The sequence below is a fragment of the Mobula hypostoma genome, chromosome 6 (assembly GCF_963921235.1).
Source record: "Mobula hypostoma chromosome 6, sMobHyp1.1, whole genome shotgun sequence".
NCBI lineage: Eukaryota > Metazoa > Chordata > Chondrichthyes > Myliobatiformes > Myliobatidae > Mobula > Mobula hypostoma.
Window position 1 is genome coordinate 141,450,823 of NC_086102.1, and position 13,744 is coordinate 141,464,566.

The 13,744-nt window shown below is 39.2% G+C and overlaps 1 protein-coding gene across 5 annotated transcripts in view; it reads right to left on the reverse strand.

Annotated features, from left to right (window-relative positions):
- Window positions 1-13,744, reverse strand: part of pikfyve (phosphoinositide kinase, FYVE finger containing) — a 137,375-nt gene that overhangs the window by 90,516 nt on the left and 33,115 nt on the right. For all 5 annotated transcript variants that reach the window (XM_063051848.1, XM_063051846.1, XM_063051845.1 and 2 more), the window contains one exon: window positions 13,257-13,346. In XM_063051848.1, coding sequence (XP_062907918.1) covers window positions 13,257-13,346 — 90 coding nt within the window. The remainder of the gene's footprint in view (window positions 1-13,256; window positions 13,347-13,744) is intronic.

The window sequence follows — 13,744 nt, forward strand, 5'->3', positions numbered from 1 at the left end:
ATGTTTAAATCTTCAAATTAAAATATGCACCAGCAACTGTAAATAAACTAATAACAGAGTATTATAGAAGTAAATATAGTACCAATCTTTTCACTCAACAGGCTGGGTCATTTGGAATAACTTATTTGATTGTAGAATTTAAGCTTGAGGGGTTAAGCCCAAAGGTGTAACAAACACGGCGAGAAGAGGTTGAGTAAGTGACCTAAATGAGTGTGAAACTCAAAGGTTTCAGAGAGAAGACACAGGCCAGAACAAGATGAGCTTTTTTTTTTAAAAATGTGGTTCATAAATCCTTACTGCTTAATTCAGTGTAGAAAGGATGGTAGTTAATGCAGTGGAATGCTCCTCCTGTAAAATGTGGGAATTCAGGGTGCCCAACAGTCTGCCTGATGACTACATCTGCAGAAGTACACCCAACTTCAGCTCCCGACTGACCAGGTCAAGGAACTGGAGCTGCAGCTAGGGACACTCAGCACCAAAGGGAGTCTGAAAACCTCAGAGATGACTTTTTCTGAGGTGGTCACACACAGTGTGAAGGCTTCAGATAGAACACGTGTGATCAGCAGGAGAAGCAAGAGGAGTAAGCAGTCAGTGTGGAGTTTCCCTGTGGCTATTTCCCTCAGCAACATGCATGTCTGCATATAAGTACCTCTTTGGATACTGCTGGGGGGGGGCACGGGGGGTGGAGGGAAGGGATTGACCTAACAAGGACCAGCAGCAACAGCAGTCAGGCCAGTGGCACCGTGGCCAACTCTGAGGCTCAGTGGGGAAAGGTAAAGTCAAGATGAGCGATAGTAATAGGAGATTTGATATGGGGATAGACAGGAGATTCTGTGGTCACAAAAGAGATGCCAGGATTGTGTGTTGCCTCTCAGATGCTATGGTCCAGAATGTCTTGGAGTGGCTGCAGAATATTCTCAAGGGGGAAGAGCGAGCAGTCAAGAAGTTTTAGTGCAGATCGGCACTAATGGAATAGGTAGAACGGGAGGAAGAGATCCTGCACAGCGAGTATAGGGAGTTAGGAAAGAGGCTGAAGAGCAGGACCTCCAAGGTAGCAATCTCTGGATTACTCCCTGGTGCCACATGCCAGTCAGGGTAGAAATATGATGATAATACAGGTAAATGAGTGGCTAAGGATCTGGTGCAGGGGGCAGAGTTTCAAGTTCTTGAATCATTGGGGCAGGGATGACCCGTACAAGAGAGACGGGTTGCATACAAACTGAAGGCAAACCAATATCCTGGCTGGGAGATTTACTAGTGCCACCCAAGGAGGTTTAGAATAGTTTGGCAAGGGGATAAGAACCAGAGCAGCACATCAGAAGGTGGCGATGAGATGGAATTTGCTAGGTGCATCCCGGAGGGTTTCCTAAATCAATACGTGGTTGGCAAACAAGAGGAGGTGTTGTACTAGACCTGGTGGTAACGAGCTTGGCAAGATGACCGACCGTTCAGTGGGTAGTTAGGGAACAATGATCATGACTCTCTCAAGTTTTAAGATAGCTACAGACAATGAGCGTATGAAATTGCAGGAGAGTATTAAATTGAACCAGGGTAAATTATGAGAGCATTAGGCAGGAATTAGGGAGAGTTAATTGGGAACAGCTGTTTTTGGGCAAATCTACCTCTGACATGTGGAGGGTGTTTAAGGACCAAATGCACAGAGTATATGACAGACATGTTCCAGTCAGAAGGAAAGACAAGGATGGCAAGGTAAGAGTACCTTGGATGTTGAAGAGGTGATGAATTTAGTCAAGAAGAAAAAGGAAAAGTATGTAAAACTAAGGAAGCTAGAATCAAACAGAGCCCTTGAGAATTATAAAGAAGCCAGAAAAGAACTCAAGAAGGAGAATTAGTAAAGCCAGGAGGGGCCATGAAAAGTCTTAGCAAGTAAGATAAGAAAGAATCCCAAGGCATTGAATACATACAACAAGAGCAAGAAGATAACTAGAGAGAGAGTAGCACTACTCAAGAATAAGGGGGGGGGGAACGTTTGCTTGTATGTATAGGATTTTGGTGAGGTCCTTAGAGTACTTTTTGTCAATACTTACCAAGGGGAAGGACGTGAAGGACAGGAAGATCAGTGCTGGGCATATTAATATGCTAGGGCATTTCAAGGTAAAGGAGGTAGTGCTGGGTTTCTTAAAGAGCATTAATGTTATTGTGAGAGGCAAGATATGAGATTGCTGGGGACCTAACCAATATTTTTCTGTCTTCTGTAGCCACAGACAGGGTCCCAGAGGACTGGTGAGGAGCTGATGTTGATGAGCAGAGTGATCTTGGTGTCCAAATTCATTACTCTGTAGCTACACTAGTTGATAGAGTGGTTAAGAAGGCATATGGCATGCTTGCCCTTATTAGTTGAGGCACTGAGTACAAAGGTCAGGAAGTTATTTTGCAGCTTTATCAAACTCTAATTAGACCACGCCTGGAATATTGCATACAGTCTGGTAGCCACATTATAGAAAGGACGTCGAGACTTTGGAAAGGGTGCAGAAGATGTTTACTAGGATGCTGTCTAGATTAGAGGGCATGTGCAAAAATGAGAGAATGAACAAACTTGAGCTGTTTTCTCTGGAGTTGCAAAAGCCGAGGGACATCTGATAGAGATTTATAAGATTATGAGAGGCATAGATAGAGTACACAGACAGTACTTTTTTCCCCCAGGGTTGAACCGAGAGCAGGCATTTAAGGTGAAAGGGTGCAAGTTCAAAGGAGATGCAAGAGGCATGTTTTTTTTGGGTGTGTTTTTTTTTAAAACACATAGTAGTGGGTGCCCAGAATGCGCTGCCTAGGGTGATGGTAGAGGCGGTAGAGACAAAAACATTTGGGATTTTTAACAGATGTTTAGATAGGCATATGAATCAGGGAAATGGAAGGCCATGGAGATATAGAGCAGTACAGCACAGAAACAGGCCCTACTTACTCAATACTTTAATCTATTAAGGCAAATGTGCCAAGAGCTCTCTTTGCACCCCTTTCTACTCGTGATGCCACTTTCAAAGAATTATGAATCTCTATTCCCAGGTCTCTCTGTTCTACCAGACTTCCCAATCTCTTACTGCTCAATGTAGAGTCCTACCCTGATTTGTCCTCCCAACATGTACCACCTACACTTGTCTCTGCTAAGTTCTATCCACAATTCTTCAGCCCATTTATCCAGCTGGTTCAGATCCCATTGCAAGCTTTGATAGCCTCCTTCGCTGTCCACTACACCTCCAATGTTGGTGTCATCTGCAACTTTGCTAATCCAGTTTACTACATTATCATGCAGATTGTTGATGTAGATGACAAACAACAATGGACCTAGCACTGATCCCTGTGGCACCGTACTTATCACAGGCTTCCAGTCAGAGACGGAACCACTTACCACCATTCTTTCTGTTCTCCTGCGAAACAATGTCTGACCCAATTTACTTCCTCATCCTGAATGCTGAGCGGCTGAACCTTCTTGACTAATCTCCTTTGCGAGACCTTGACAAAGGCTTTCCTAAAGTCAATATAGACAACATCTACTGTCTTGCTATCATCAACTTCGGAAGGCTGAGGGGAGGCCAAGCAGGTAATAGATAGGACATATAGAAAGGTAGTTACACCCAAGGTGCAGGACACAAGAAACTGGGTGACAGTCAGGAAAGGGAAAAGGGTTAAACAGCAAGTACAGAGTACCCCCTACGGCCATCCCCTTCAACAACAGCTATACCACTCTGGATGTTGTTTTGCGGGGAGGGGGAGGGGATGGAATACATATGTAGGAAGAATGATGAGGTTCTGCAAAGTGAGTTCAGGGTGTTAAGTACTAAGTTAAGAGTAGGACCTCTCGGGTTGTGAGCTCAGGATTGCTACCCGTGCCACATGCTCGTGAGGCTAGAACTAGGAAGATTATACAGTTTAACACATGGCTAAAGAGTTTGTGTAGGAGGGAAGGCATCAGATTTTTGGATCATTGCACTCTCTTCCAGAGAAGGTAGGACCTGTACAGAAGAGACAGTTTCCACCTGAATTGGAAGGGGATTAATAAGCAGGAATGTTTGCTAGTGATGCACAGTGTGGTGGCGGGGGGGGGGGGGGTGTTTTAAATTAGAGTTGCAGGGGGATGTTATAGTAGGTGATTTTAACTTTCCATATATTGACTGGGACTCCCATACTGTAAAAGAACTAGATGGGGTTGAGTTTATCAAATGTGTTCAGGAAAGTTTTCTTAATCAGTACATAGAAATCCCAACAAGAGAGTGTGCGATATTTGATCTGCTATTAGGGAATGAGACAGGGCAGGTGACAAAAGCTTGTGTAGGGGAACACTTTGTATCTAGCAACCACAATGGCATTCGTTTCCAAAGTAAATACACAAAAGATAGATCTGGTCCACGGGTTGAAATTCTAAATTGGAGAAGGGCCAACTTTAACAGTTAAGTCAAGTCACTTTTTATTGTCATTTCGACCATAACTGCTGGTACAGTACACAGTAAAAACGAGACATTTTTCAGGACCATAGTGCTACATGAACAATACAAAAACTACACCGAACTACATAAAACAACACAAAAATTACACTAGACTACAGACCTACCCAGGACTGCATAAAGTACACAGACCAGTGCAGGCATTACAGTAAATAATAAACAATAGGCACAGCGGAGGGCAGTAGGTTGGTAGACCTATGGCTTGAGAGAAAAACTGTTACATAAATAAACAGCTGTACTCCCGCCAAGTATTTCATTGGAATCAGATGTAGTCCAATTTAATGTCCATCGGAGAGCAGAATGGACGGGAGAGCCAGCCGGCTAGGGCTTGCTTTTTTCCTGGCACGGACTCCTGCCCGCTCGCCTCGCTTCTTCCTCGCACACCGCTTACAACGTCCCCACCTCCGGCCACTCCGAGGACTGCGGGCCTGATTCTCTCAGCAAGCCGAGGTCGCACAATTTAACCAGCAGATCTTCATGAAGGTTTGCTTTTGGGCGATCTCTGTATTGTAGCGGTATCTGGCGATGGTAGATAGTCGCTCTATTATCCATTGCCCTAAACCCTAATTGTGCCTTAAAATTAAATTAAAAAACTAAATTAAAGTAGCACCAGATCCGAAAGGCTGCTGCCGCCGTGCCGCATCCTTAGCAATAGGTGAGGTACCAGAGGATTGGAAGAGAGCCAAATGTTGCTCCTCTGTTTAAGAAAGAATAAAAATAAAGCAGGAAATTATAGGCTGGTGAGTTATTGGAAGGACTAGATATGAGTATTTGGATAGACATGGATTGATTAAGGATAGTCAGCAAGGCTTTGTGTGTTGTGGGTCGTGTCTAACCAATCTTATAGAGGTCTTCAAGGAAATTGCCAGGAAAGTTGACGAAGGCAAGACAGTGGATGGCGTCTTTCTTTCTTTCTTTTTAAATCTTTTTTTTTATTGAGTAAGTATACAAAAAAGGTAAGCCATATAAACATTAATACAATGTTAAAGTATAATAAAATTCCAAAAGATAACAATACCAAAAAGAAAATACTACAAACAATGTAATTTAAGCATAAGAAACCAAGATAACATAATAGTATACTAGATTTTATATATATCAATGGAAAAAAAGAAAAAAAAACCCCCAAAAAAAAACCCACCGTGCAACTAACTAAAAGCAAAGCAAAGCAATGGGCTAACTTGAAACCAAACAGAGTTAAACTTAAAATCACGTCCTCAATCCCGACCTCCATTAAAACAGTGAAAAAAAAACAAGAAGGGTAAATATTACATTAAATGAAAATATCGAATAAAAGGTCCCCAAATCTGTTCAAATTTAAATGAAGAATCATAAAGGTTACTTCTAATTTTCTCCAGATTCAAACATAAAATCGTCTGAGAAAACCAAAAAAAGGTAGTTGGAGCATTAAGCTCTTTCCAATGTTGTAAAATACATCTTTTCGCCATCAAAGTAAGAAATGCAATCATTCTACGGGCTGAAGGGGAAAGATTACTAGAAATTTTAGGTAGTCCAAAGATAGCAGTAATAGGGTGAGGAGAGATATCTATATTTAATACCTTAGAAATAATATTGCAAATATCTCTCCAAAAAGTTTCCAAAGTAGGGCAAGACCAAAACATATGAGTTAAAGAGGCTATCTGCCCCGAACATCTATCACAGAAAGGATTAATATGCGTGTAAAAACGCGCTAACTTATCTTTGGACATATGTGCTCTATGCACCACTTTAAATTGAATTAGGGAATGTTTAGCACAAATAGAGGAAGTATTAACTAATTGTAAAATCTGCCCCCAATCATCCACAGAAATGGTAAGCCCCAATTCCTGTTCCCAATCTACCCTAATCTTATCAAATGGAGCTTTCCTAAGTTTCATAATAATATTATAAATCATAGCCGATGCACCTTTCTGACATGGATTAAGGTTAATTATCGAATCTAAAAATCGAATATATAGGAGGAAGCATTGGAAAGGAAGAAAGTATAGTACTTAGGAAATTTCTAACTTGTAAATATCTAAAAAAATGTATTCTTGATAAGTTATATTTATTAGATAATTGTTCAAAAGACATAAGGGAACCATCTAAAAATAAATCCAAAAACCGTAAAATACCCTTAGTCTTCCAAGTTTGAAAAGCGCGATCCGTAAAAGAGGGAGGAAAAAATATGTTACCTAAAATAGGAATCGCTAACCCGAATTGATTAAGATCAAAAAATTTTCTGAATTGAAACCAAATACGCAAAGCATATTTAACGATCGGGTTAGAGACCTGCTTAAGGCGTTTCGAATCAAAAGGAAGAGATGAACCTAAAATAGAACCAAGTGTATAACCCTGAACAGATTGTAATTCCAATGCTACCCATTTAGGAATAGATAGTATGTCCCGGTCAAGTAACCAAAATTTCATATGTCGAATATTAATAGCCCAATAATAAAATCTAAAGTTAGGTAATGCTAAACCTCCATCTCTCTTAGCTTTCTGTAAATGTATTCTACCCAGTCTCGGATTCTTATTCTGCCAAATAAATGAAGAAATTTTAGAGTCGACTTTATCAAAAAAAGATTTAGGAACGAAAATTGGTAATGCCTGAAACACATATAAAAATTTTGGCAAAAAAAACATCTTAACTGCATTAATACGACCAATCAAAGTTAAATATAAGGGAAACCATTTAGATGAAAGTTGAGTAATATGGTCTATTAATGGTAAAAAGTTAGTCTTAAATAAATCTTTATGTTTACAAGTAATTTTAATCCCAAGATATGAAAGGTAATTATTAATCAATTTAAATGGAAATTTATAATATAAGGGAAGATGTTTATTAATCGGAAAAAGTTCACTCTTACTAAGATTTAATTTATAACCTGAGAAAAGACCAAATTGTGCTAATAACTCTAAAACAGCAGGAATAGATCTCTCAGGATTAGAAATATATAAAAGTAAATCATCAGCATAGAGTGATAATTTATGGGACTTTAATCCCCGAGTTATCCCAGTAATATTTGAAGATTCTCGAATAGCAATTGCAAGAGGTTCTAATGCAATATCAAATAATAGGGGACTAAGAGGACAGCCTTGTCGAGTACCACGAAAGAGAGGAAAAAAAGGTGAGTTTAAAGAGTTAGTACGAACCGAGGCTACAGGGGAGTGATATAACAGTTTAATCCAGGATATAAATTTCAAGCTAAAATTAAACATTTCAAGCACCTTAAATAAATAAGGCCATTCTACTCTATCAAAAGCTTTCTCGGCATCTAAAGAAATAACACACTCAGGAACATTTTGTGAGGGAGTATAAACGATATTTAACAATGTACGAATATTATAAAAAGAGTAACGACCTTTAATAAAACCCGTTTGGTCTTCCGAAATAATAGAAGGAAGTACTTTTTCTAGTCTATTTGCTAATAACTTAGAGAAAACTTTAGAATCAACATTTAATAAAGATATTGGTCTATAAGATGCACATTGAGCAGGGTCTTTATCCTTCTTTAGTATTAAAGAAATTGATGCTCTATTAAAAGATTCCGGAAGTTTACCAAGTTTCAAAGAAGCCTCAAAAACCTTATAGAGCCAAGGAATCAATAAAGAAGCAAAACATTTATAAAATTCAACGGTAAACCCATCAGGGCCAGGAGCTTTCCCCAGATTCATAGAAAAAATAACATTCTTAATCTCATCCATTGTAATGGAAGTATCTAATAAAGAAGACATATCCTGTGAAATCTGAGGGAAGTCTAACTTATCTAAAAAATCATTCATATGTTTAGAATCTCGAGGAGACTCTGATTGATATAAAGAAGAATAAAAATCACAAAAGGTTTAATTAATCCCCACATGATCCAATATCAATCGATCATTTTGGTTATAAATCTGATTGATTTGAGATTTAACATAATTAGATTTCAATTGATTAGCCAGCAGCTTGCCAATTTTATCACTGTGAACATAAAAATCACTTCTTGTTTTCTTTAATTGGTTTACAATCGAGGACGAGAGTAGTAAACTGTGTTCCATTTCAAGTTCAGTTCTTTGTTTGTATAGCTCCTCAGAAGGAGCCATAACATATTTCTTATCAATTTCTTTAATCTTGTCCACAATTGCCATCTCCTCCTGCTTCTGTTTCTTCCTCAAAGCAACGGAATACGAAATAATCTGACCCCGAATATAGGCTTTAAAAGTGTCCCAAAGAGTGTTAACCGAAATATCTTCTGTATGGTTAATTGTAAAAAAAAGCTCAATCTGTTCATTCATAAAATTAACAAAGTCCGAGTCCTGAAGCAACAGCGAATTAAAACGCCATTGTCTATTGTTTGGTATATTGGCCATAATTTTAATAGAAAGCTTAAGTGGAGCATGATCCGAAATGGTTATAGAATCATAATCACATTTAATCACTGAAGGAATGAGACGAGAATCAATAAAAAAATAATCAATTCTTGAATAGGAATGATGAACATGTGAAAAAAAGGAAAAATCTTTTTCCTGAGGATGCAGAAAACGCCAAATGTCCGTCGACCCAGAATCAGAAAGGAAAAAATTAATCAAATTTGCAGATTTATTAGGTAAAGTCCGTAAAGGAGCCGAACGGTCCAAAGCTGGAGATAAACAGGTATTAAGATCTCCGCCCCAAATCAATGAAAACTCGTTCAAATTCGGAAACTGATCAAACAATGATTTATAAAATTCCGGACAATCCATATTAGGAGCATAAACATTAACCAAAACTACTTTTTTATTAAATAGTAAACCACTAACCAATAAAAATCTACCATTCGGATCAGAGATAATATCCTGTTGTATAAAAGTAACTGAGGAATCTATAAAAATAGAGACGCCTCGAATCTTAGCATTGGAGTTCGAATGAAATTGTTGTCCCTTCCAGAATTTGAAAAAACGTAGTCTGTCCCCCTTCCGTACATGGGTCTCTTGTAAAAATAAAATTTGTGCTTTAAGTCTCCGGAACACTTTAAAAACTTTTTTTCTTTTAATAGGATGATTAAGACCATTAGTATTCCAGGAGACAAAATTAATAATAGACTCCATAAATCCTAAAGTCAACCCACAACAAGGAGGATTGACAATAGGCGCGACCCACAAACCCGGAGAGGAAACAGAACATACAAAAGATACCGGGGAAAAGGACGCAACCAGTACTTCAATAATGTATATAGCCCAAAGAAAAACAAACTAAAACGTGAAGCCCCTCCCACCACCCCCCACCCCAAGACCCCAAGGCAAAATCTAAAGCAGACCCGCCAGAAAGAAGCAAGCGCTAAAACTACCCCCATGACTTCCGGTATACGCTCCCTAAAAAAAAGGTATAAATATGAAAAGGATCAGCTAATTGTAAAACAGTAAAAAAATAAGTAAAAAAAAAGTTAGCTCAATTAGAATACACACAGAACAGAACAAAAGCCGGAAAATATATATTAAAAAAAACCACAATAAACCTCAAACTCATGAATAGACACAGCAACAAAAAAAAAATAGGATTATTAACATAAAGTGATTATAAAAAGCAAAACAGAATAAAATTTTAAAAAAACTACAAAATTTAAGGCCGCACAGGAAATACGTAAGATGACAAAAGGGAAGTAACCACCCAGAATCCCCTGGGAAAAGAAAGAAATGACGCAGTTAAAAAGAAAGTTTAGCAGCCATATTAAGAAATCAAAAGTAAACTTTTCTGCCCAAATAGGGCACAGAAAAGTTAAAACCAACCAATTCACAGCCTCCGATCAACGGAGAAAATTAAAAAAAAGGCAATTAAGATGTTGAAGATGAAAGTTGATCCAGATAACTCTGGGCATCCGATGGAGAATCAAAAAAACGAAGGGCTCCATCTAACATGCGAATCCTTAGACGTGCAGGGTACAGCAGCGCTGGTCTTAAATCCATCTTATAGAATTCCGACATCACGGATCTGTAACGGACCCGTTGGTCCCAGATTGGTTTACTGAAATCTTCCACGAATCGGAACTTAAGATCCGAAAAATCAATGAAACCTTTAGATCGAGCGAATCGAAACAGTCTCTCCTTGTCTTGAAAGTAATGAAAACGTAAAATAACATGCCTAGGTCTATCTGACCTAGACGAGTATGATGGGATTCTGTGAACACGATCCAGTAGCGGTGGTTGGTCAGGAAATACAGTAGGGAATGCATCTTTTAAAAGTTGAGAGAAATATTTCATGGGGTTGTTAGCTTCAACGGCTTCTCTCACGCCGATCATTCGTAAATTCTGCCGTCGCATTCTGGATTCCAAGTCAGAGTTTTTAAAAGTCAAAAAGTCAAGTTTCTTCTTCATTACATTAATTGTTTCTTCGATTTTCCCCATCTTAAGCTCACTTTGTTGCGCGAATTTTTGAAGATCAGATATAGCCGACTGATGTTCCGCAATACATGTTTGCATCTTATCAATTAAATCGGCAATTTTCTGGAAATTAGTTGAGATTTCCGCATGAATCAAGTCTTTAACAAAGCCTGCAATTTCCGTACGAATCATCTCCCTAACAGAGGTTGAAATTTCCCTCTGAATTAACTCCGATATCGCTTTCAAAGTCACCGGTGATTCAGTCGGAGGGAGATCCGTAGCTTTCGGTTTAACCGGAGGTTTACCATCCTTGCCGTTTTTCCCGTTCTTAGACATAGCAGATCTAAGTATCATCCAATTGTCAGAGAATTCAGTTTAATTCAAAGTATTGTAAAAATTGATGCCTTAATGGTTAATTAAAGTATAGCTGACCATAGAGAAAAAAAACTCAGAGGTAATGGAGCGAGTCAAGAACGCGACTTCACTCCATGAGCGCTACCGGAAGTCCCCAGTGGATGGCGTCTACATGGACTTCAGCAAGGCATCTGACAAGGTCCCGCATAGGGGGTTGGTCAAGAAGGTTCCGTCAAGATAAGGTAGTAAATTGGATTAGACATTGGTCTTGTGTGGAAAGGGAGACATTTACAAAGGAATCAATAATTCCATATTTATTTTACATGCAAACTATTAGGGAAAGGGTCTTGAAATCTGAAATATACAGGTGTCCCCCGCTTTTTGAACGTTCGCTTTATGAAACCTCACTGTTACGAAAGACCTACATTAGTACCCTGTTTTCGCCTTCAGAAGGTGTTTTCACTGTTACGAAGAAAGGCAGCGCGTGATAAAAAAATCTGCGCACGCCTCGAGCAGCCGCTCTGCCCCGGATTCGGAACGGCATTGCTTAAACACGTTGCATTGTGCAACTGTTAGCAAGATGAGTTCTAAGGTGTTGGAAAAGCCTGAAAGAGTAAGGGTGTTACGCTTAGCGTAAAACTAGACATAATTAAGCATTTCGATCGTGGTGAACGAAGCAAGGACAAAGTGAGTTTGACTTGTGGAAGTTGACGAAGATGATGTTGAAGAGGTTTTAGCATCCCATGACCAAGAACTGATAGATGAAGAGCTGATGCAATTGGACGAGGAAAGGATAACAATCGAAACCGAATGCAGAAAGTGAAGCAACTGTGTGAGATTTTCGCTGCAATGATAAAGTACGACTTTAACTTTGAAAGGGTACGTAGGTTTAGGGGATATTTGCAGGATGCTTTGAGTGCTTACAAACAACTGTATGATAGAAAAATGCGCGAGGCTCAGCAGTCAAGCAAGCCTTCCTCATCAGCCACAGCAGACGATGAACCTCGACCTTCAACATCAAGGCGGGCAGTCATAGGAGAAGGTGAGCTGCCTGCCCTGATCGACGATGAGATGACACCCCCATGTCCCACCACCCCAACACCCGGGCCCCGGACAGATACTGTACCGATTTGCGAAGAATGCAGCGGTAGCTGGGAGGCACACAGCACATCTTTAAGAAAAAAGCCTAAATAAACATGCTAATTAATTAGGTGCTGCCTAGCACGTAATTGTCGGCCCAGATCAGAGGCGACGCAATTGGCAATTGCCTCTGATCTGCGCCAACATTTATGTGCTGGGCAGCACCTAATTAATTAGCATGTTTATTTCGGCTTTTTTCTTAAGATTTGCTGTGTGCCTCCCGGCTACTGCTGCGTTCTTCATGGCAATGTATCGAGTCTGTGGCCCGGAGGGTGGGGGCCACTGCACCACCCAGCCTGTGACGACTCAGTCTAACGCACCATCATCAGTGTGCTCGGCACTGTTTTCCCAATTCCAGTAAGTGATACTATACTGTACATACATTATTTCTACTTTATATAGGCTCTGTGTTTTTATGTGTCACTTGGTAGATTTGGCAGCTTCATTGCTTAAGGGTTACTGGAGAGCGCGTTTATGCCAACAGCGCTTGCGTGAGATTTTCGCTACGGAGATCAGTGCAGGCAATCGTTGTAGAGAAGTATTTCTACTTTATATAGGCTGTGTATTTATCATATCATTCCTGCTTTTACTATATGTTACTGTTATTTTAGGTTTTATATGTTATTTGGTAGGTTATTTTTGGGTCTGCAAACGCTCACAATATTTTCCCATATAAATAAATGGTAATTGCTTCTTCGCTTTATGACATTTCAGCTTACGAACCGTTTCATAGGCACTCTCTACCTTCGGATGGCGGGGGAAAACTGTAAATGGATAATGCTGAGCAGGTGATGAAGGGTCATTGACCTGAAATCTTAATTTTGCTTCCCTCCCTATGGATGCTGCCCATTCTGCTGAATACTTCCAACATTTTGCATCTTTTTCATTAATCTTTAAATTGCAATCATTTACACAGGAAAAAAATCACAAATATAAAAATATTACAAGAAGCAAGAACAAAGTTCTGATTCTTCTCTCATGTACCTTTTACGTGCAGGTGACATTCCTACATCTTCTTGTACTGCTGTGAGACGTGATGTCAAGGCATTATTCTGCGAGTCCTGATGACCCAAGCTAATTAAAAAAAAACATATAATCAGTTGGATGTGTCTATTAGAAATATATTAATAGTAAACAGATGAATCATATATATTTAAAATTGCAAATCAAAAGCAACTGTGTTCAGATATCATTCAATTAATTTGCTTAATTTTGCCTGTCCTTATACAAAATTGTGAGTTAATAGGTAGGCTTTTTTGATCACTAATGCATTACCAGCAAGAGGTGTAATTGAAGAAAAACTCAAGGATCTTTGTTGTAATTATTATTCACTTCCAACCCAATAATAGCCACTAAATAATTATGTTAGATAAGGTATATAGCTCTTGTAAATGTTCTAAGACATTAAAAAAAAACTTTCAATCCTCAAATCAACGAACTCCAGACAGCAAACTCAGGTTGCGAGTGTAGTT